General features: G+C 45.3%; 1 protein-coding gene across 3 annotated transcripts in view; it reads left to right on the top strand.

Annotated features, from left to right (window-relative positions):
- The window catches only part of ALG9 (ALG9 alpha-1,2-mannosyltransferase), a 170,398-nt gene that overhangs the window by 72,202 nt on the left and 75,600 nt on the right, over positions 1–22,596 (top strand). For all 3 annotated transcript variants that reach the window (XM_044282301.1, XM_044282300.1, XM_044282299.1), the window contains exon 9: positions 22,103–22,225. In XM_044282301.1, the coding sequence (XP_044138236.1) occupies positions 22,103–22,225 (123 nt within the window). The remainder of the gene's footprint in view (positions 1–22,102; positions 22,226–22,596) is intronic.

Raw genomic sequence — 22,596 nt, 5'->3', positions numbered from 1 at the left:
TTCCGGCTGAGGAAGACAACGGGATGCTCCTCCCTGTTGACCTCCTGAGACAGTACAGCACCGAGACCCACCTTGGAGGCATTGTTCTGTACTATAAACTTCCTTTTGAAGTTGGGCGTCGCCAAAACCGGGGACCCACACAGGGCCGACTTCAAAGCGGAGAAAGCCTTTTCCGCCTGCTCATTCCAGTGGACAGTCAGTGACTTGCGTCCCTTCAAAAGGCTTGTCGATGGTGCTGCCATTGTGGCAAAATGGGGGACAAACCTCAGATAGTATCCCACCATTACCAGGAACGACTTTACTTGCCGAGTAGTGACAGGTCGGGGCCAATTCCAGATTGCCCCAATTTTGTTCACCTGAGGTTTGATAACGCTGTGCCCAATTACATACCCTAGGTACTTGGTCTTTTCTAACCCTATCTCGCACTTTTTGGGGTTTGTGGTTAAGCCAGCCTCCCTAAGGGAGTCCACTACAGTCTTTACTTTAGGTAGGGGACTTTCTCAGTCGGTACTGTGGATAACAATATCGTCCAGGTACCCCGAACCGTACCGACGATGTGGACTGAGTACAATGTCTACTAGCCTTTAAAACGTGGCGTGAGCGCTATGTAGACCAAAGGGTCATACCTTGTACTGATACAACCCCTCTGGTGTAATGAGAGACATTTTTTCCTTGGCAGCCTCCATCAAGGGTACCTGCCAGTACCCTTTGGTGAGGTCCATCACAGAAAAATACCAGGCTTGACCTAACTTCTCGATAAGATCATCCACTCGGGGCATGGGATATGCGTCAAACTTGGAAACCTCATTAAGTTTGTGGAAGTACGGCTTGGGTATTAAGACTATCAGACTGGCCCATTCACTTTTTGACTCCTCGATGACACCCAGCTGTAACATCAGCTGCACTTCTTCTTCCGAGATGGCTCGTCGCTGCTACTCAGGTACCCGGTATGGTTTCAACCGGATTCTGGCCTGAGGCTCAGTGACAATGTCATGTCAGATGATAGAAGTGCGTCCAGCGAGATCCAAAAACACATCCGTGTTTCTGCTGACGAACTCCCTGGCCTCCTGAGTCTGTTTAGAAGAAAGGTTGTCAGCAATCTTTACTGTGGCAACTGCTTCCCTCGCATCAGACTGTGGGACTAGAAATTCTACCCCCAGAAAACTCGGCCAGGGACTGTTGTCCGTACTGGTCTCCCTATCTTTGCACGGGTTCATTAAGTTTACATGGTACACCTGCTCCGGCTTTCTCCGCCCTGGCTGGTGTACCCTGTAGGTTACCTCCCCAACTTTTTCGAGCACTTCGTAGGGGCCCTGCCACCTAGCCAGGAACTTACTGTCCACCGTTGACACCAGAACCCGATCTCCCGGGTTAAAATTCTGAACCCGAGCCTGGCGATTATAGACCCTACTCTGGGCTGCCTCCATATATTCCTTAACCAGCAGCAACACTGTCTCCATCCGCTCTTGCATCCAAGTGATATACTCAATCACACTTTTATCCGGTGTGGGTTGTTGTTCCCATGCCTTTTTGGCTATGTCCAACAAACCACGCGGATGTCGGCCATACAGCAATTCGAAGGGCGAGAGCCCAGTAGGGGCACCTCTCGCACTGCGAACATGAGATAGGGCAGTAGCTGATCCCATTCCCTTCCATCTATAGACACCACCAGCTTTAACATGTTTTTCAAGGTTTTTAATAAATCTTTCTACCAGGCCGTCCATTTGCGGGTGATAGACGGACGTCCACAACTGTTTGATCTGTAGTAGTTTACGGAGTTCCCTCATGACTTTTGACATAAAAGGGGTCCCCTGGTTGGTCAGGATCTCTTTAGGTAGGCCCACTCAGGAAAACATCTCTACTAACTCTTTGGCTATCAGTTTGGCAGAGGTATGTCGCAGTGGCACCGCCTCCGGGTACCGATTGGCATAGTCCAGAACTACCAGAATGTGCTGGTGCCCTCTAGCAGATTTTGGTACTGGGCCTATGAGATCCATAGCATTCCCCTCGAATGGAACTTCAGTCGGGAGAGGGACCAGGGGACTATGGAAATGTGGCTGGGGGCTGGTTATCTGGCAGGTTAGGCAAGACTTGCAATACTCTTCCACCTCTCAGAACACACTGGGCCAGTAAAACCGCTGTTGAATCTGGGCCTGCGTTTTCTGCTGGCCCAGGTGTCCGCCAAGAACATGTTGGTGGGCTAACTCCAACACGAGCTTGCGATAAGTCTTGGGCACCACAAACTGTTCAATATGCTCACCTTGTAGTTGATTTACCTGATACAGCATCTCCTGTTGAACCTCAAAACGGGGGAACATAGACTCGGCTGCCGGTTGTTGTGGCTCACCCTCAACTACTACCAGGCTCGAGATAGATCGGGTCATGGTGCTGTGCTGTACCAAAATTATTTCCGGAGACGTTGAGGTCTGCCAACTCCGTACCCTGCTGCAAGTCCTCCATGTCTCCCACCATCACACTTAGCAGTGTTTTCTCCCCTTCTTCCACCAAAGTGGCGGTCACCCTTACCGCTGGCCCTTTGGTCTCAGGTTCCAAGGGTTCTGGTCTCCCCCCTGAGCTGGGCCACTCTGCTAGGGTTACCCCTGTCTCATGGGTATTGGTCACTCTCTCCTCAGTCCACAATAACGAGAAACCGTGGAAGTCTCTCCTAATTATTCATAATGTAACTTTGTGGTGACGGCCACCTCATGAGTCCACCTGCCGGCCACCGTGGATAGAGTCACTAGGGCGGTGGGATAGTCCTTTAAATCTCCATGGATGCACACAACGCAGTCTTTCCGGCCAGTATCTTCGGCGGGCTGCACCAGGGCGGCTCTTACCAGGGACACCAGGCTCCCTGAGTCCAGCAGTGCCACCGCCAAGGTATCTCCCACTTGTACCTGGCACAGTTGACTATTGTCTATTGTCTCAGGGGTACCGGTGGCACACATTGAGGGGCGGTAGCCAAAGTTGGTGTCCACGGGTTCCCCCCGATGGGGACAGTCGGCCCTTATGTGACTAGCTTCTTGGCATCGCCAAGAGACCATTGGAGCTGGGTCTGTAGGGATTATATCTGGTGGAGATTTCTGGGGTTTAACTGGCCCCCTCCCAAAAGAACCCCCCTGTAGATTTCTGGTGGCCTCATAGTGCTCCACCAGGTCGACTATCTCTAGGGCATTACCAGGAGACACCTGGCCGATCCAGTGCTGGAGAGAGGACGGCCAAGCCCTCCAGAACACATCCGCCAACAGACGGTCCAGCATAGCAGTGGGACTCGGTACGTCAGGCTGCAGCCATTTTTGCAACCGTTGTAGCAGATCATAATACTGCGGTCTGGCGGGTTCAGCCGGGTTAAATTCCCACTGATGCACCCGCTAGGCCCGGACCAATACATTCACCCCCAGTCTTGCCAGAATCTCACCTTTTACGGTCGGGTAGTCGGCTGCTTGATCATCTGGTAGGTCAAAAAACACCTGCTGGGGTCCAGACGCCAGGAATGGAGTGACTACCTCAGCCCATTGGTCTCGGGGTAACTTCTCCCTCACGGCCAACTTTTCGAATACCGCCAGATAAGTCTCGACGTCATCCAGGGGATCGCCGCACGGACAGCTTTCCGGGCATCATGGAAGATCTGAGACGCTCCTGCCACTTGTAACGCCATCACATGCTGTAATAGCAGCTGGTTGGTTTCCTGCTGCTGCTTGTTAGCCTCCTGCTGCTGCAAGTTGGCCTCCTCAAGGGCCTTCACGACCGCCTCCACTTTATCAGGGGACACGGGTCGTGACCTTGCCAGCTTGATATAGGACATACACCTGTGCCTGGGAAAACACCCAAAAACTTCTCGGCCTTCAGGCCAGCCTCACTGCGTTTGCCCGCACCCAACACCAAATGTGGGGATTAGCTCTGGTAGACAGGTTAGCGGATGCAGTATAGAGGCAAGGAACCAGGTTGTTAATTTAACTTCAGTGTTTTATTCACACTCTGCAAAAACATCGCAGTCTTGGTGCTTGTTCACACACAGCAAAACATAACAATGGTCACCTGGAATCCTTGGTGTCAGTTCACACCCGGCTATATGCTCAGCCACAGACAAGTTCACTGGCAGGCTTCCAGGCGGCCTGCACGCCTGTTTGTAGTCCTCAGCACAGAGTACTTCACAGCTTTTCTGTCAGATGGAGTATAATCCACACCACCTGATAAAGCTGACTGCTTTTTATAAGCCTATAAAGACCCGGCCTGGAACGTGTGGAGTGGCCACCAACCCAACACTTTGGCTACTCCCATTAAGAGCAGTCCCGAATCGGCTTTGCAGCCATACTAAACAGTTGAAATGTCAGACTGCAAAGCAAATAATGACACTTCAGGAACAACTCGGTGGCACGTTGTTCCTTTCTACAAGATAAAAAAAATTATATATATATATATAATACACACACACACACACACTCGCCTAAAGAATTATTAGGAACACCATACTAATACGGTGTTGGACCCCCTTTTGCCTTCAGAACTGCCTTAATTCTACGTGGCATTGATTCAACAAGGTGCTGATAGCATTCTTTAGAAATGTTGGCCCATATTGATAGGATAGCATCTTGCAGTTGATGGAGATTTGGGGGATGCACATCCAGGGCACGAAGCTCCCGTTCCACCATATCCCAAAGATGCTCTATTGGGTTGAGATCTGGTGACTGTGGAGGCCATTTTAGTACAGTGAACTTATTGTCATGTTCAAGAAACCAATTTGAAATGATTTGAGCTTTGTGACATGGTGCATTATCCTGCTGGAAGTAGCCATCAGAGGATGGGTACACGGTGGTCATGAAGGGATGGACATGGTCAGAAACAATGCTCAGGTAGCCCGTGGCATTTATACGATGGCCAATTGGCACTAAGGGGCCTAAAGTGTGCCCAGAAAACATCCCCCACACCATTACACCACCACCACCAGCCTGCACAGTGGTAACAAGGCATGATGGATACATGTTCTCATTCTTTTTACACCAAATTTGGACGCTACCATTTGAATGTCTCAACAGAAATCGAGACTCATCAGACCAAGCAACATTTTTCCAGTCTTCAACAGTCCAATTTTGGTGAGCTTGTGCAAATTGTAGCCTCTTTTTCCTATTTGTAGTGGAGATGAGTGGTACCCGGTGGGGTCTTCTGCTGTTGTAGCCCACCTTTCTTTCCCATTCTGACATTCAGTTTGGAGTTCAGGAGATTGTCTTGACCAGGACCACAACCATACATGCATTGAAGCAACTGCCATGTGATTGGTTGACTAGATAATCGCATGAATGAGAAATAGAACAGGTGTTCCTAATAATTCTTTAGGTGAGTGTGTGTGTGTATATGTGTGTGTATGTATGTATGTGTATATGTATATATAATATACACACATGAAATGGGACAGCACTCAAAGACTTGAAAAAAAAACGTGATGTCTTTATTCCCACATGGGTGAATAAAGACATCATGTTTTTTTCCCAAGTCTTGGAGTGCTGTCCCATTTCATGCGTATACTAAGAGTGAGAAGCTTATTCCCTTGGATGTTGCACCTGAGCCAGTTTACTGGTGCCGCCGAATCCTTTTTCATATATATTAGGTCTAAAATTTAGAGTACACAAATATTACATCTTTATGTGCTTGTGGAATATTACATTCCAAACCTTGCTTTACACCTTGTGCTTTACATCTCTCCGCTTGGCATTGTGCATAGTTATCTCTGCCTGGAATATTTCTGCTCCTCCTTGAAAACCTAATCCTTGAATCTCCCATGGAATAGTTCCTATGCTGATGTTATGTTTGGAACGTGGCAGTGTATGTTGCGACTGAGGACAGACCTTTTTTTTAATTTATTTTTTGTTTTCATTTTTTTGTGTGGTAGATGCTTTAACACTCAGTCCCATTTTCTGATTTTTATTTTTTATTTATTACTTATTACCTAGCTCTTGTTAAAGGGGTTATCCGATCTAGGAGCTGACAACCAAATTGTGGTAACCTTTAGCCAAGTGGAAAAAAAATTCACCTTTCTGTGGTCTCATGCTGCCCCATTGTAGGCCACTTATGGCCCCTGCCAAATCAGAAGTGGCTTGGTTCCCACGTACTCTGCGGCCAGTCACTGACCTCGGCGGTCACATGTGCTAGAACCGCACTTAATTAGTACGTCACTAGCTGTAAGGTAGAGTTCCACCACATATGACCATTTTGGCCAGTGATTGGACACAGGAGCAAGCCACTTCCAGTCCGTCTGGAATGGTGTGACTGAAGACATTTAAGTTTCCTTTCTTTTTAATTTGGGCACTTTGGAATTGGCAGGTCCTAGGCCGGACACCCCTAGGCCGGACACCCCTAGGCCGGACGCAGTTTTCCAAGACTTTTATACTGATAACTGCGATGTTCCTTCTCAAATAACTGATCAGCGGAGGTCCCAGTTGTTGGACACCCAACAATCAAATACTGATGACCAATCCAGGAAATAGGTCATCAGTATAAAAGTCTCAGAAAACCCATTTAATACTAGATGCTTCCACTCCACGAAACTGAATAGTTGAACTTTGGCTGACCATATGATTTGGACAGCTGTCATGTGAATGCTCGCTCATTCATCCTAAACCCCCATACACATGCTGTATTAGTCACCTGAGGGTGCATGCTTTCTGAATGGGGAGGGGAAGAAATCTATTAGGATGAATAGGACTTCACACTGTGCTTTGTGCAGCAGGGAGCTTACCATGGCAGCCATACATAGCTTCAGCAGTGTCCTGGCTGCGATGACAACAGATTGGAGCCCCGTGATTTCACTGCTGGTCCTCAGATCAGAAGCTGCCACCGATTAGGATACTAATGGGGGCAGGGGGACCTGTGGCCACTGCCACCAATAAATATAATATTGGGGAGGGGGGGCCCACTGCGCCACCAATGAATATAATACTGGGAGGGGAGGGGCTCACTGCGCCACCAATGAACATATATTTAACGAATGAATATAATTATAATGAATATATAATGATTATAATTAACCCGTTAATACAAATGTGGGCGGCAGGCACCCGGCCTCAACAACAGGGATGCCGCCAAACTGCGTTAATTTACTCCTCAGGTGCTGCACCCGAGGGGTTAATTGACGGGATTCATGGGATTGCGTGCCATATCATTGAGGCCACCCACGTTTGTATTAATGGGTTATTTATAATGATTGGTGGTGCAGTGGCTACAGCCCCTCCCCTCCCCTCCTCCTCAGCGCCATTTTCATTGGTGGCCAGCAGCAGCCATGTTACAGTGGGGTGGGAGGGACTCCTCCATTGTGCCGGCTGATAACATGGTGTGCGCTGATGCACCATGTTCTGTAAGAGATACTAAGCTGCACTACTGCGCAGTATTGGAAAATAGCAAAGTTCTAACCCGGTGCAACCCTACTCCATACTGATGTGGGGTAAGCACCCCAAAACAGATGATTGAGACTTATTGGCAATATTCCAAGGGATATCTCCCAAGGAAGAGAACCAGTTCGCCAGTGCCAACTATTGGAAGTGGCTTCCTAAGAGTCAAGACGCTATTTTCCAACAAGTATTGGGATATGACCAAGGAATATGGCCAGGCCAGATATCCCTACTGATGGCTATCTGGCCTGGCCATATTCCTTGGTCATATCCCAATGCTTGTTGGAAAGTAGCGTCTTGACACTTAGGAAGCCACTTCCAATAGTTGGCACTGGCGAACTGGTTCTCTTCCTTGGGAGATATCCCTTGGAATATTGCCAATAAGTCTCCATAAAGGACTGGTCTCTTTAAGTAGATTCAGCACCCTGCTTAAGCTGGAAATATGGTGAAAGGAACGTCGCCAGCACTGTGGCTCCTTCAGTCTAAAGGTTTGTTCACACGACCGTTGCCCCTCCGTGGGGCTGCCGCATGCGGATCGCGACTTCATTCCGCAAGTTCTATCTTTTTGTGGTGCTGAGGCACGGAACCCATGGAACACAATCCGTAGTGCTTCCGTAGGGTTCCGTTCCGTGCTTCTGTTCCGCACCGCATCTCCAGATTTGCGGACCCATTCAAGTGAATGGGTCCACATCCGTGACGCGGAATGCACACGGCCGGTGCCCCGTGTATTGCAGACCCACCATATGCGGGCCGCAATACGGCAACGGAGGGGCAATGGCCGTGTGAATGAGCCCTAAGGGTCGGTGGGTGTTCACATATGGTTTATGGGTCAAAAACCACTTCATAGGTCCACCTTAATATTTTCTTATGTCTGAAGTGAAGTTTTGTTACTTATCAAGATTGGTGACAAGTCCAAGGCTGTCACATGTCATAGGGCTTGTACTGTAGAGCAGCCTGTCTGCTGCCCAAAGTGATGGTGTGGGAAAAGAAATCTGCAGCATATGAACATGGCCTTAGCCATCTCTCGCCATTTTCCATCTGCTATAGACAGAGGCAAACAGGGAAGATCATTTATTCTAAATTCATAATACATATTTTCTTTTGCTATTGTTTTTTAGTCATTTGTAAGTAGTTTAGAGTTCTCTCTCTTCTTCCCTTATACAAAGTAACGCTGCTTCTACTGACTGAGTAGAGTTATGTGCCAGCCAGTACATCTGAAGGAAGGAGTCCGTAATAAGTAGTGGAGGCTAAAGTTTTATACCAATGAATTTAGTGTTTTTTTTATTTTTATTTAATTCAATGAATCGGTCTGCCTCTTGACACTGAGATACAAGTGTTCTATTCTTCACTATCCCCCCTCTTCTCCTTCCCCTCTGTTCTCTCACTCCCCTTCCCCCACCGCTTCTCCGTGCTGTACCCTTTCTAAGTGGCATTGATTGCAGCAAATTGCCGTAGCTGGTAGCAGCTGTCACAACAGTGCGGTGATTAAGAGCAGCGCTTGTGATTTCCCGGCTGATTGCATCGATCAGATAGAAGGGGAGCAGGGGGAGCGGATGTATGAAGGAAGGTGAACTCTCGCATGGCATGGCTATGCTGCTTGTCTCTTTAACTCTGGTTATGCCAGCACTTGTAACGTGTTGTCAAGTGGCCGCGCTACACCGTCCTGTTCTTATTTACAGCAGACGACTTGAATTGCATTCCTACATAGACGGAAAACTGGATCCCATGGACCACATATAAAAATGCTTGGTATCTCGTGAAATCCACATGAAAGAGGAGCTGTCACCTCTCCTGACTTGTTGGTTTTAGCACCTTTAGTGCTACTCGCACCCCCATATAATAATAATTCTGGAGCATCTGTTCTTATGTTTTATTATTCCTGCTAGAAGTTATGAAAGAATTGTTTATAAAGGTCCAGCAGGGTGTTACCAGGTGAGGGGGGGGATGTCCTTGTACAGCCTCACATATCCAATTAGTGCTGCCATAGCAGACTGTGCCGACTGTCACCCCGCAACTGGCAACACCCAGATGGACCTTTATTGCAAACTGCTAGCAATTCATTCATAACTTCTCATAGGAATTAGGGCTCATGCAGATGATTGTTGTTGGCCAGTGCCCGTATTGCAGGTCGCAAACAGTGGATCCGCAATATATGGGCACCGGCCATTTGTGCTCAAACCCACATGCAGTCGTGCATATATACAGGGGAGCAAATCCTGCATTTGTGGCCCGTTGCTAATGGCAATCCCCAGCAAAATGCATACGGTGGAGGATGCCCGCGGCGAACCACAAGTACTAGGGATCGACCGATTATCGGATTTACCGATATTATCGGCCGATATTCAGGATTTTGAACACTATCGGTATCGGCATCTATTTTGCCGATATTCCGATAGTGTATGGGAACACAGATCGCGCTGCTGACAGCGCTCTCCGTGTTCCCCTTAGCAGCACAGGGGAGAAGGAGCAGTGTCTCCTCCCCCTGTGCTGCTGCTGCCGCTGCCGCCAGTGTAAGGACGGGACAGGAGGAGGGGAGGAGCTATGGCCACTGCTCCACCAATGAAGATTAATCTATCATTTATTCATATACAGGAGGCGGGAGCTGCAGGATCACATAGCCGGCTCCCGACCTCTATGAGCTGTAGCTGCGATCTGCGGTAGTTAACTCCTCAGGTGCCGCGGATCGCAGCTACTACTCATAGAGGTCGGGAGCCGGCTATGTGATCCTGCAGCTCCCGCCTCCTGTATATGAATAAATGTGGGATTAAGCTTCATTGGTGGCGCAGTGCGCCCCCCCAAGCCCCCCAGTATCAGACATTGGTGGCGCAGTGCACCCCCCCCCCCCCCAGTATTAAGCATTGGTGGCGCAGTGCGCCCCCCCTCCCCCCCAGTATTAAGCAGTGGTGGCGCATAGGGCCCCCCCACCCCAGTCCCAGTGCGCCCCTCCACAGGATCCCCTCTCCCTTGCTCCTCCGATCGGAGCCCCAGCAGTGTAATGCTGGGGCTCCGATCGGTTACCATGGCAGCCAGGACGCTATTGAAGCCCTGGCTGCCATAAGCTCCATGCTGCTGTGTGCACAGAGCACACAGCAGCAGGGACAGTGTGAGCTCCTATTCACCCTGATAGATCTCTATCAGGGTGACTAGGACAAGGGTTCTAGTCCCTAAGGGGGCTAAAAGTTAGTTAAAAAAAAAAAAAGTTACAAAAAAATAATAAAAACACCAAAATATTAAATATAAATGAAAAAGAAAGATTTACAAAAAAAAAATATACACATTAACAATAAACATTAATTTTCAGCAGATTTGTGGGAATTTTTTTTTTTTTTTTTCAAAAATGAAAATTCCCAGAATATCGGTATAAATTATTGGCTATCGGCCTGAAAGTTCACAAATTATCGGTATCGGCCCTAAAAAATCAATATCGGTCGATCCCTAACAAGTACCACAATAGACATCTCACACAAGGTAGTAAGTGCGGATGTCATAATCAATATAACAATATAACAAAACAATAGCAAAGACAGGTGCACTCTGCAGTCTCACTAAACCCTCAAACTGATTTTAAAATTGCAAGCATAACTACATGCTGGAGGTAACTGGTGAGCTGTTTGTGAGTCGGCCTCATGCTCCTGTAATTTGCCCACTGGCTCCTGGTATTGCCCATACGGCTCAGGTAGGAGAGTGTTAGGTCCCGGGCTACTTGAGAAACCTTGGCGTGGTGCCCGAGCTTAGACATGTTCTACACCGTAGGACATGTTGACTAATCTCTCAATTTTAAAATCAGTTTGAGGGTTTAGTGAGAGTGCAGAGTGCACCTGTCTTTGCTATTGTTTTGTTACACCGGCCATTTGTGCACCGCATCATGGATGCTGCCCCTTTTACTTGAATGGGTCTGCAATCCGGGAGGTGCAGTGCGGAACGGAGGTACAGACCCCCATTGAAACACTCCCGTGGTTTTCTGTCCGGGCCTCCACACCACAAAATATAGAACACGTTCTATTTTTTTGCAGTGCGGATGAATCACTGACCCATTCAAGTTGAATTTGTCTGTATCCGTCTACAGCAGCCTCACGGATGGTGCCCGTGCATTGGAACGGGCGGTGAGCCCTTATTAAGGAATGGCATAACAAAGAGTAGATGCTCCAGAATTGTTATTACATGGGGAGTGCAACTATTTGCTACAATGGACACGTCAGGAGATGTAGTAGTGGAGGGCTTCCGCTTTTATATTGATGCTTGCCTGCTATTTTTCGTCACCTTTTTCTAATTGGCTGATTTTTTTAGGTCATCTCCATCACATCAGAGCTGTGATCTTTGACTGCAGTTTTGCTACAGTGTCTACAGGGAGTCTGAGGTAGTCTGAGGCACGCCCCCGTCTCATCATTGGCTCAGGCTGCTGCCCCCCTGCAGCTCTGCCTCTTCTGATTGGCTGCAGTGTATAACCTCAGATCTGTCACAGGCTCAGCGGGAAGTCATTGCTTACAGAGCTGTTTTCTGTTTCAGCCAATTATAAAGTACAGATTATCAAACCACCGGGGAGAAAAAGATCAGGAAAATACCGCACACATACTTAAAGGAATGACGTTTACTAAGGAGGAGCCTGTGGGGTCGCTGTAACTGCAGTCTTAGGGCTCATGCACACGATGTTGCCTGTTTTGCGGCCATAAATTGCGTATCCGCAGAAAACGGATACTGGCCGCGTGCATACTGCATTTAGCGAAACGTTACTTCCGGGCCGTAATACAGTAGAACACTCCTATTCTTGTCCGTAATGTGGATAAGGATTTCATGTGTTCTATATTTTTGTGGATGGCAGAGAATGGACAACTGTGTGCTGTCTGCATCTTTTAGGGCCCCATTGACGTGAATAGTCCACATCTGACCTGCATAAATTGCTGATCGGATGCGGATAAAAAATACGTTTGTGTGCATGAGCCCTTAGAACGTGCTTAAAGGGGTTTTAGGATAGGTTATCAGTATCTGATCAATAGGGGTATGACTCTGGCTATCCCCTGCCAGTCAGCTGTAAAGGGTGTACAACCATTGGGCCTACGCTGAGGTCTCACATAGTATGTTAATTACAGTATGGTACATAGTATAGCTTATGTGCTTAGGATTGCAGCTCAGTCCTATTCACTTGAATGGAACTGACTGCACAGAGGCCATGTGACCAATGGATCCGCGCTCAGGTCAAGGAAGCTGGTTGGTGGGGTTGTGGGGAATCGGGCTTCCACCAATCTGACACTGATGACCTATCCTGAGGATAGGCTATCAATTTTTAAGTCTTGAAATATCTCTTTAAGGTCAGGTTCACATCACCTCAGTTTTTTTCCATTGTTCTGCCCAATAGAGAAGCAGAACAATGGAAATAACAGAAGTGCTGGATAGGGCACATAAGTCTCCATAGACTACAATGGAGTCCGTTCAGTTTCCGTTTGGAATCCTTTTTTTTGTCCAGTAAAAAAAAAAAAAGAAATAATCAATGCAGAACTTTTTCTTCAGATCTTTTTAACTGAATCTCCGACGAGGCCCCGATATGGAGCCTCCAACGCAGATGTAAGTGCGCCCTAAGTTGTTTTATTTCTTTTAAGCTTGTTTGGTCCTTGAAGACGCATTCGAAAAATAGTGAAACGTTCTAATGCATAATATGCACACACTTATGCATACACTGCTGTATATAGCAGATGAGATATAGATATATATATCATGCTTGAGAAAGGCTCATGTTGAGCCGAAACGTCGCTTTTTTGCCACCACATGGGTGAATAAACACAACTTACTGTTTTACTGTAGAACCGTTTGGAGTTCAGTCCGATTTTTTACATTGTCTACAAGTGGGTAAGCTCCAGTTACCGTACTTGGTCTTTGCACCCGTCCTTACCTGCTCCTAAGGTGGTGCTGCCAATAAGTTTTCATTTCATTCATATATATATATATCTATCTATCTATCTATCTCATAGAAACAGTTGGTCTCAAAAGCCAGAGAATGATATTCTGGATAAGTTGCTCCTATAGTTGGCCATACACATGAGATAAGTGTCAGCTGAATGCTATTCAGCCTTCTCTCACAAATCCCCATAAGCATGCAGAGATTGTGCGTAGGAGAGGAATAATCTGATATCCGATTCCTCTAGTAAAGGCTTTTTGGCTATAGGTGTAAAGAATCGGACATGTTAAAATCAAACATGCCTAATAATACTCGCATGTACTGGGCATGTTGAAATCCATCTGTTTTCGGGGGGAGAGTTGGGAGGCACCCATATACAGGTCCTTCTCAAAAAATTAGCATATTGTGATAAAATTAATTATTTTCTGTAATGTACTGATAAACATTAGACTTTCATATATTTTAGATTCATTACACACAACTGAAGTAGTTCAAGCCTTTTATTGTTTTGATATTGATGATTTTGGCATACAGCTCATGAAAACCCAAATTTCCTATCTAAAAAAATTAGCATATCATGAAAAGGTTCTCTAAACGAGCTATTAACCTAATCATCTGAATCAACTAATTAACTCTAAACACCTGCAAAAGATTCCTGAGGCTTTTAAAAACTCCCAGCCTGGTTCACTACTCAAAACCGCAATCATGGGTAAGACTGCCGACCTGACTGCTGTCCAGAAGGCCATCATTGACACCCTCAAGCAAGAGGGTAAGACACAGAAAGAAATTTCTGAACGAATAGGCTGTTCCCAGAGTGCTGTATCAAGGCACCTCAGTGGGAAGTCTGTGGGAAGGAAAAAGTGTGGCAGAAAACGCTGCACAACGAGAAGAGGTGACCGGACCCTGAGGAAGATTGTGGAGAAGGACCGATTCCAGACCTTGGGGGACCTGCGGAAGCAGTGGACTGAGTCTGGAGTAGAAACATCCAGAGCCACCGTGTACAGGCGTGTGCAGAAAAAGGGCTATAGGTGCCGCATTCCCCAGGTCAAGCCACTTTTGAACCAGAAACAGCAGCAGAAGCGCCTGACCTGGGCTACAGAGAAGCAGCACTGGACTGTTGCATGTCATTCGGAAATCAAGGTGCCAGAATCTGGAGGAAGACTGGGGGGAGGGAAATGCCGAAATGCCTAAAGTCCAGTGTCAAGTACCCACAGTCAGTGATGGTCTGGGGTGCCATGTCAGCTGCTGGTGTTGGTCCACTGTGTTTTATCAAGGGCAGGGTCAATGCAGCTAGCTATCAGGAGATTTTGGAGCACTTCATGCTTCCATCTGCTGAAAAGCTTTATGGAGATGAAGATTTCATTTTTCAGCACGACCTGGCACCTGCTCACAGTGCCAAAACCACTGGTAAATGGTTTACTGACCATGGTATTACTGTGCTCAATTGGCCTGCCAACTCTCCTGACCTGAACCCGATAGAGAATCTGTGGGATATTGGGAAGAGAAAGTTGAGAGACGCAAGACCCAACACTCTGGATGAGCTTAAGGCCGCTATCGAAGCATCCTGGGCCTCCATAACACCTCAGCAGTGCCACAGGCTGATTGCCTCCATGCCACGCCGCATTGAAGCAGTCATTTCTGCAAAAGGATTCCCGACCAAGTATTGAGTGCATAACTGAACAGAATTATTTGAAGGTTGACTTTTTTGTATTAAAAACACCTTTTATTGGTCGGATGAAATATGCTAATTTTTGGAGATAGGAAATTTGGGTTTTCATGAGCTGTATGCCAAAATCATCAATATTAAAACAATAAAAGCCTTGAACTACTTCAGTTGGTGTGTAATTAATCAAAAATATATGAAAGTCTAATGTTTATCAGTACATTACAGAAAATAATGAACTTTATCACAATATGCTAATTTTTTTAGAAGGACCTGTATATTAGATGGTTGAATGGCCCCACCATAATTGACAGTTGCAACCAAAATGTATCTAATGACCTGCTTATTGCATACAGCATAAGACCACCAACTTGTGCTGCATAGAGAACGAGAGACTTGAATCAGCAGAAGTACTGTCCAGAACAGGCCGACTAGCAGTGGTATCTAGAGTAGCAGTCTCTAAATTATTTGTCATTTAGGGATACAAGTCCAAGCTCATGGTATGGGTCAACGGATGAGAGAATTTCATAAGAAAAGTTTTTTTTACCAAATAATTAAATTTTGAGATTTATGGCAGTAAAGGAATGGATTATGTAAGGAGACCAACAGAAAAGCATTCAGACCACACGACATCAAACCGCGAGCATTTGGTGGCGGGAACGGTACTTTGCCTACTCTGCTTTTTGGATGCTTTGATCAAATCAACTGATAACGGAAGATGAGACCTGCAGTGCCCTCTGATGTGGATCTTGGCGGAGAAGAATTTATATTACTTTGGGGGAATAATCTAGAATGTTCCAAAATGCCTATCAAGTCTTTATAAGAAGACCAAAGAACATCATGTAAATGAGCTCTCTTTCCAGGAAGAAAAAAAAAGTAAGCTTTGCCTCTAGTACTTCCTGTTGGAAGGCAACTATCTTCTAAGTCAATGTCCGACCTTCTAAACAGGCTTTGGGACATAACTTAGGGTACTTTCACACTAGTGTTTTTCTTTTCAGGTGTTGAGTTTTGTCCTCTGGGCTCAATACCGGAAAAAAACTGATCAGTTTTATCCTAATGCATTCTGAATTGAGAGGCATCAGTTCAGTCCCTCTTACATTTTTTGGCCGGAGAAAAAATACCGCATCATGCTGCAGTTTTCTCTCCAGCAAAAAATCCTTAACTCTTGCCGGAAGGCCGGATCCGGTATTAATTTCTATTGAAATGTATTAGTGCTGGATTCGGCCTTAAAATTGCCGCATTGACTGATCCGTTCTTTCGCTCCGCGCATGCGCAGACCTTTAAATCTGTGAAACAAATAAATACAGGATCCGTTTTTCCGGATGACACCGGAGAGATTGATCCGGTATTTCAATGCATTTATCAGACAGATCCGCATCTGGATCAGTCTGACAAATGCCATCGCAGTTCCGGCGACGGAACTTTACTGCCGGAATCCTGACGCAAGTGTCAAAGTAGCCTTAGAATTTAAGCCAAATCAGGCACTTATCTGCAGACAGCTGTTTGAGGGTGCTTGCCCAGCAGACGACTGGTTTGACTGAGAGGATTTTTTGATAACCTGACAGGCTCTACTATGGAGTCTTATAGGCCATACAATAGAACGCTAATGAGCTGTCTTTTAAAAGTACCACCTATTTCTAAGGCGGCTTTCTATAGGAATAAATAGTACCACCCAGATGAAAGAACATCAGTGTGCTCTGTCATGGACTTCCCTCCACAGTCATCTGAAGTCTTCTCCATCAAACATTTATGATGGCATCTGAAATTTAAAGCAGCAAAGAGTTCAGCAACATCATACGATACTCAAATCCTGCTAGGATAACATGGATCGTTCCTCTTCGTTCATAACCTACGGCCTCACATATGGGAAATTCTGATTACTCATGCAGCCACCACCACCATTATGTCTTCACGTCTGGTAATCTGGTAAATCATTGACATTTTATTTGTGTAGTATGATTCAGATAATTTCCCTTTCTTTCAAGTGTAAAGCCATTACTTTTGGTTGGCCCATTAAGCAAGCTCTATCCTTCGCATGCCATATTTCATCACAGAGCTATGACAGGTTTATCGTTGGAGCACGCTTATAAACGTGTTGGTTTACTATTGGAATGTTAAGTGGCTTGTGCATGCTGACGCATTTTGTCACTCACACGTCGTGCCGTCGGCTCCATGGTGAGAGCTCACCTTTTGACGGCTCTTGTTTAAACAGTAATCTATCCTTTGTTCCTCACTGTAAGGAATTCTTCTCATGACGCTCGTCTGCTAATCAATATTATCAATTGGAGCTAAGCTGACATTGGCAGAGCAGCATGGTGGTCACAGTAAGGATGCATGCACATCAACATTAGGCAACATCAACCTCACTATACACTGATACATAAGTTGGCATTTTTCTATTTGAATTTTGATGCACTAACAAATCAGCGTAAAGGGATATTCTCATTTTATAAAGTGATGCCCTATTGTTGGATACTCCATCAATCACTCTATGATCAGTGGGTCTCTGAGCTCTGAGACTTCCAACCGATCCTGAGAATGAAAGGGCTGATTTAATGCTGCATCCTTTTTCCTTGTTTTTTCCCTGCATAACAGCGCTCCTGCCACCCGCTGTGGGGTCACACCGAAATCCCACACCAGAGCCAGTGCGTAGCACTGTAGGTGTGGGGAGCAGGTAAGTATGATTCTTTACATAGCAGAGGCAGGCTGCAGGCACCTGTGAAAAGTTACTTATTCACAGACAATCCCTTTATCGCCGTCTTCCTGTTGTGTCTAGCAGTTGTGAGATGACTGCAGGCATGCCCAGTAGTGAACCTCCTACTCTGGTCTTCATTACTGAGCATGTGCAGCACAGTTTCAGGCATTGTGACTAAAGGCCTTGGAGCAGTATGAAGATACTTAGTATAAGAGCCAGGAGAGTACACAGGAGATGTGAGAACTGATTATCTATCACCACTAGAACACCCTGCTTATCATTGTATATATTATAAGAGTGAGGTGAGAGCACAGGAAAAGGTAAGAACTGATTTTCTATCACCATTAAAATGCCCTGCTTATCAGAGTATGTAGTATCAGGGACAGGAGAGAACTGATTATCTATTACCACTAGAACACCCTGCTTATCACTGTATATAGTGTAAGGGACAGGAAAGAGTACAGGAGAGGTGAGGACTGATTCTCTATCACTGCTAGAACACCCTGTTTATCACCGTTTATAGTATAAGGGACATGAGAGAACACAGGATAGGGGAGAACGGATTTTCTATCACCAGTAAAACACCTTGCTTTTCACTGCTTATAATATAAGGACAGGTGAGAACACAGGAGAGGTGAGAACTGATTATCACCAGTAGAACACCCTGCTTACCACTGCTTATAGTATAAGGACAGGAGAGGGGAGAACTGATTATCTATTTCCACTAAAACACCCTGTTTATCAGTGTTTTTAATAAATAGGGGTGTTGGATTGATAGAACATAACATATATATTTATGGTTTACATCTTTAAACATCATTAAGTATATATGAAAGTTAATAAATTAATTACATTAACAATAGATTTCTTTTGCCTCTGACTTTACCCAAAACTAGCTTCAACTCCAACTCCCCAGCCCCGGGATCTGGAGCTTCCACAGAAGAGAGCATTAACCTCACAAGGTTGTAAAGGGGTCAATGGACCCTTGTTTTCACACAAGGTGCAGATCAAAAAAATTAGATCTACATGCATCAGGCTGTGCCAAGGTTTATGATGGGAATACCCCTTTAAATAATACTATTTAAAAAAAAAAACTGATTCATAAAAACCATAGAAGTGAATGGAGAGAGATGCACACACCTCACTGGGGAAACAGAGGTTGAGGACCCACATAAGTGAGGCGGGACTTCCATCTAACAGGCATTGGCTGAGATGGGAAGAACATACAGATGGCAATCATCTTCATTCTTATTGAGCTAAGTAATTGGCAAGAAACTTTTAATTTACTTTTTCAATGACTTTTGTGACGTGATAAGTTATGTAATTTCCCGCTCAAGTTTAGAACTGCTCCATCTTTAATACTATAAAAATCCATGTAAAGGTATACAAATATTATAAAGTTTCCTAAATTTCAGGATTGTTGGATGGATGTATCTCAAGAAAGCATAATGTGTTGAGTGTAGCTCTGTGGCCATCTTGTCTACACACTTTCAAGTTCAGTACTCTGCACATGTAGCCTTCACCCAGAGTAAAATCTCCATCCCAAACCTGAGTGATAATGATCAGACTACGTCTCTCCCATCGCTTATTGTCTCTGAAGAGGTGAAGTGATAGATGAGAGCCCTTAGGCGCTAAACAGCAGCATTTAAACTTAATGAAAGCCTGCAGGCATATAAATGCTGTGTAATACAGATATACTTGTAACTCTTAAAATATGCTGCTTACTGTCTAGCTCAAATAAGTACACTTGACATGTTCCATCACACGTGGAGTGTTTAATCATTGTGTTCCACGAGAAGTGTGGTGCACATTGTGGAAGCTCTTCTTGTGATTGGAATAAAATGGAAGAGCTGTCCTTGCATCAAAATGTCTCTAACGCTGTCCTGACATTAGTTCACTTTAGTTCCTGCGGCTTGAATTAATTTGGGGAGGTAGATAATATCCTGCCTTGTTCCTCTCTGGCAATCTCTTACAGTGATTCTCATCTCTTTTGACTTAAGCTGAGAAGCTATCAAGAGGCTTCCATTTCCATCCATTGACATATTGGCTATTCATCAATCAAATTAACAATATTCCCCCTCCTAAGGGTTGTCCTAAGCTTTTAACAAACATTGCATTAATCAATCAATTAAGTACAGTGTGTGTACACGAGAAATAACAATATATCTTGCCATTATATCTTGTGTATTTGACATATTTTTTTTTTTTTTTTTTTTGGCAGTTTTCCCCTCTGAAGGCTGTATGTATTTGCAGTTCTTCCAGATCTGGTGGGTCTGGTTCCATCCACTGCGCACAAAATGTAGAGGCGAATCTGCATCCTAGCATTCTTACTCTTAGAGACATGTGCACACAACCGTGATCGGCTCAGGAAACAGTCCATGTGCTGGCCGCATCTCCTGGGCCAACCACGTTCCCCTGACTGAACGGACTGTAGCATAGTAGATTATGATACAGCCAGTCACTATCTGATTGCGGGGCTGTTGCAGTGTATTCACATTATCATAATGAACTTACTATCATAATTTGCTATGATACTCAGTTCAGGTCAGGGGAGCTGTGGTCTGCTTAGGAGATGCAGATGACACACTGGCATGGCCTGATCACAGTTGTGTATGTGAGCCCTTAGTCAGAGGCAGCCCTAGGATCATGGAGGACATTATAGAGAGGTACAGACCTGTACGGATGTGAGTGTCGCACCTGGACTGAGACAGAAACTGTCTATGCAATCTCTATTGCTGTGCCCATCTCTGAAAGATTTTTCCAGGGGTGGGGGTAAACAGCTGATAACAGGAGAACTGGACATTTCTGGTTTCTTTCTGATAATGTATATTACAAAGTTTCATATGGTTGCATGTACTATTGATTTAAGCCAAGTTGTGTAAAAAGTTACCGACCATTTAAGTTCCCGTGGTACTTTTAAAGAGATCTATGCTTACCTTCTCACCACTGCTCCATGGCTTCTGGGCTGTCTTCACTTCACTTCACTTCACTTCACTTCTGGGCCCTATCTGTCAACTTCCACAATGATGGGTTCATGTGCATGATTGGGCCAGCGACAACAAATGTGCAAGCAAAATGTCATTGCTGTGTCACATACCACTTGGAAACACATGCCAGGCCAGTCATTGGCTGCAAAGGCCGCATGTGAACTCCGTCCTTGAGAAAGTTGATAGGTGGGGACCAGAAGTGTTGTGAGGACAGCCCAGGAGTAGAGTGGCAGGGAGCAGGTAGACGTAGAGCTCTTTTCAGATACCACTGGGGGAGGAGGAATAAAAATAAATAAATCCTGGAAACCACTTAATGATGCCCATACACATTATGTGAATGTCATCCTGACCTCCCTGATTCCTGTTGGGCTGGCCAGCTGGCCATCTAATATGTATGAGGGTTTCCCTACTCTCCCTGGATGTTGGGGGAGAAAATGATCAGGCAGTTAGATTTTAACATGCCCAATACCTTGTTTACACAAATGATCAGCCACTATTAGTGTTGTGTGGCCACAAATTCTTTTTGTCTCCTGAGTTATTAGAATCACTTTTGTCCGTAAGATAATGCCTATTTGATATTAAAGGCCTGTTTTCTAGTTTATCATGTGGATTGTCCCATTCTCTTAGCCTGGTGTGATGACGCTCACAGGTGATCTCACGGCTCGGTGCACTATGGTGGAGTCATAGATCCAATCAAGTTTTAATACACATCAAAATCATTTGTAATGTTGACTAATTTTGCAAACACATGGTCTTACTCATCTTGAATTATCATTACCACGGTTATCTAGAGTTGCATTCACTTCTTTGCTGGTTCAAGATGGTTTCCATCTTGCAGGACATGCTGCCTATTCAGTGTCCATTCATGGTGTGCTCAGCTGATTTGTATCCTAGGGGTGTAGTCTTGACTCTAAAGTTTTAATATGATGATGTTGATATAATTGAATTCTCCATTGCACCATGTTGTGAAGTATGACTGTCAGCAAAGCACTTACTGACTCAATGAATTTTAATGCCGCTCTAAAGTATATATAACATGTCAAGATTTAGACTGATAACTTAGGTGGATAAGTGTTTGCCTAGTTTCTGATGATATTATGTAAAAATTATAAAATGTATGCTGAAAACTGGGCAATGTAATAATGGACAGACTTTCTTCCCATATTCTTTAAATCCGTGTTCCTCAACTCCACACCTCAGGGCCCATCTTCTGGTCATGATTTATGACCATGGAATGAATACCTGTGGTAAGTCCTGATGCATTGACACTTATTCTATCACCTGCTCAATACTAAGGAAATCCTGAAAACATGACTAACAGGTGGGCCTTGAGGACTAGAGTTGAGGAACATTGCTTTAAATTATCCACCAAGCTCCTAGGTGGTGGCCCATGGTTTATCAGCTTTGGGTTGGACTAGTGGTTTGCTTGTCTTTATAATATCATTTGCTGTTGTGAAGTGACCAGAAATCATCTTTTTCCTTCAGGCACAGAACCTTGGCCTTTCTACTTCATCAATGGCTTCCTCAACTTTAACATTGTCTTCATTATGGCTCTCTTTGCTTTGCCCTTGACGTGGCTGATGGAGCATCTGCTGCAGAGAATTAACAGTAAGGATTTATTAATTATCTTTGTATAAGGTGAAAGCATTGCACCTTGACAGCTCCTCCTTATTTGTGCTTTAATGTGTCCAATTTGGGCATCTGCTCTCTTGTGCCTTCATCTCCAACATGTGGCTCTCCAGCTGTAATAGAAACTCCAGTTCCCAGCTGAGTGTATCTGTCTTCTTATATGGAGCCTAATGACCCCCTCCAGTGCCTGGGCACATCATATAGGTTATACTTACCCTGCTACCGGGCACCCGTGTCGCTCCTGATTATAGAATGGCCGCCGCTGCATTTCCCCATCGCGCTGATTAAAACATGGGGGGGGGGTCGAGGGCAGCCAATAGCAGGCCGTGACAGGGACGAGTCTCCCTAGC

Source organism: Bufo gargarizans, chromosome 2 (genome assembly GCF_014858855.1).
Source record: "Bufo gargarizans isolate SCDJY-AF-19 chromosome 2, ASM1485885v1, whole genome shotgun sequence".
Lineage (NCBI taxonomy): Eukaryota > Metazoa > Chordata > Amphibia > Anura > Bufonidae > Bufo > Bufo gargarizans.
This window is presented reverse-complemented; position numbering and strand designations above follow the sequence as displayed.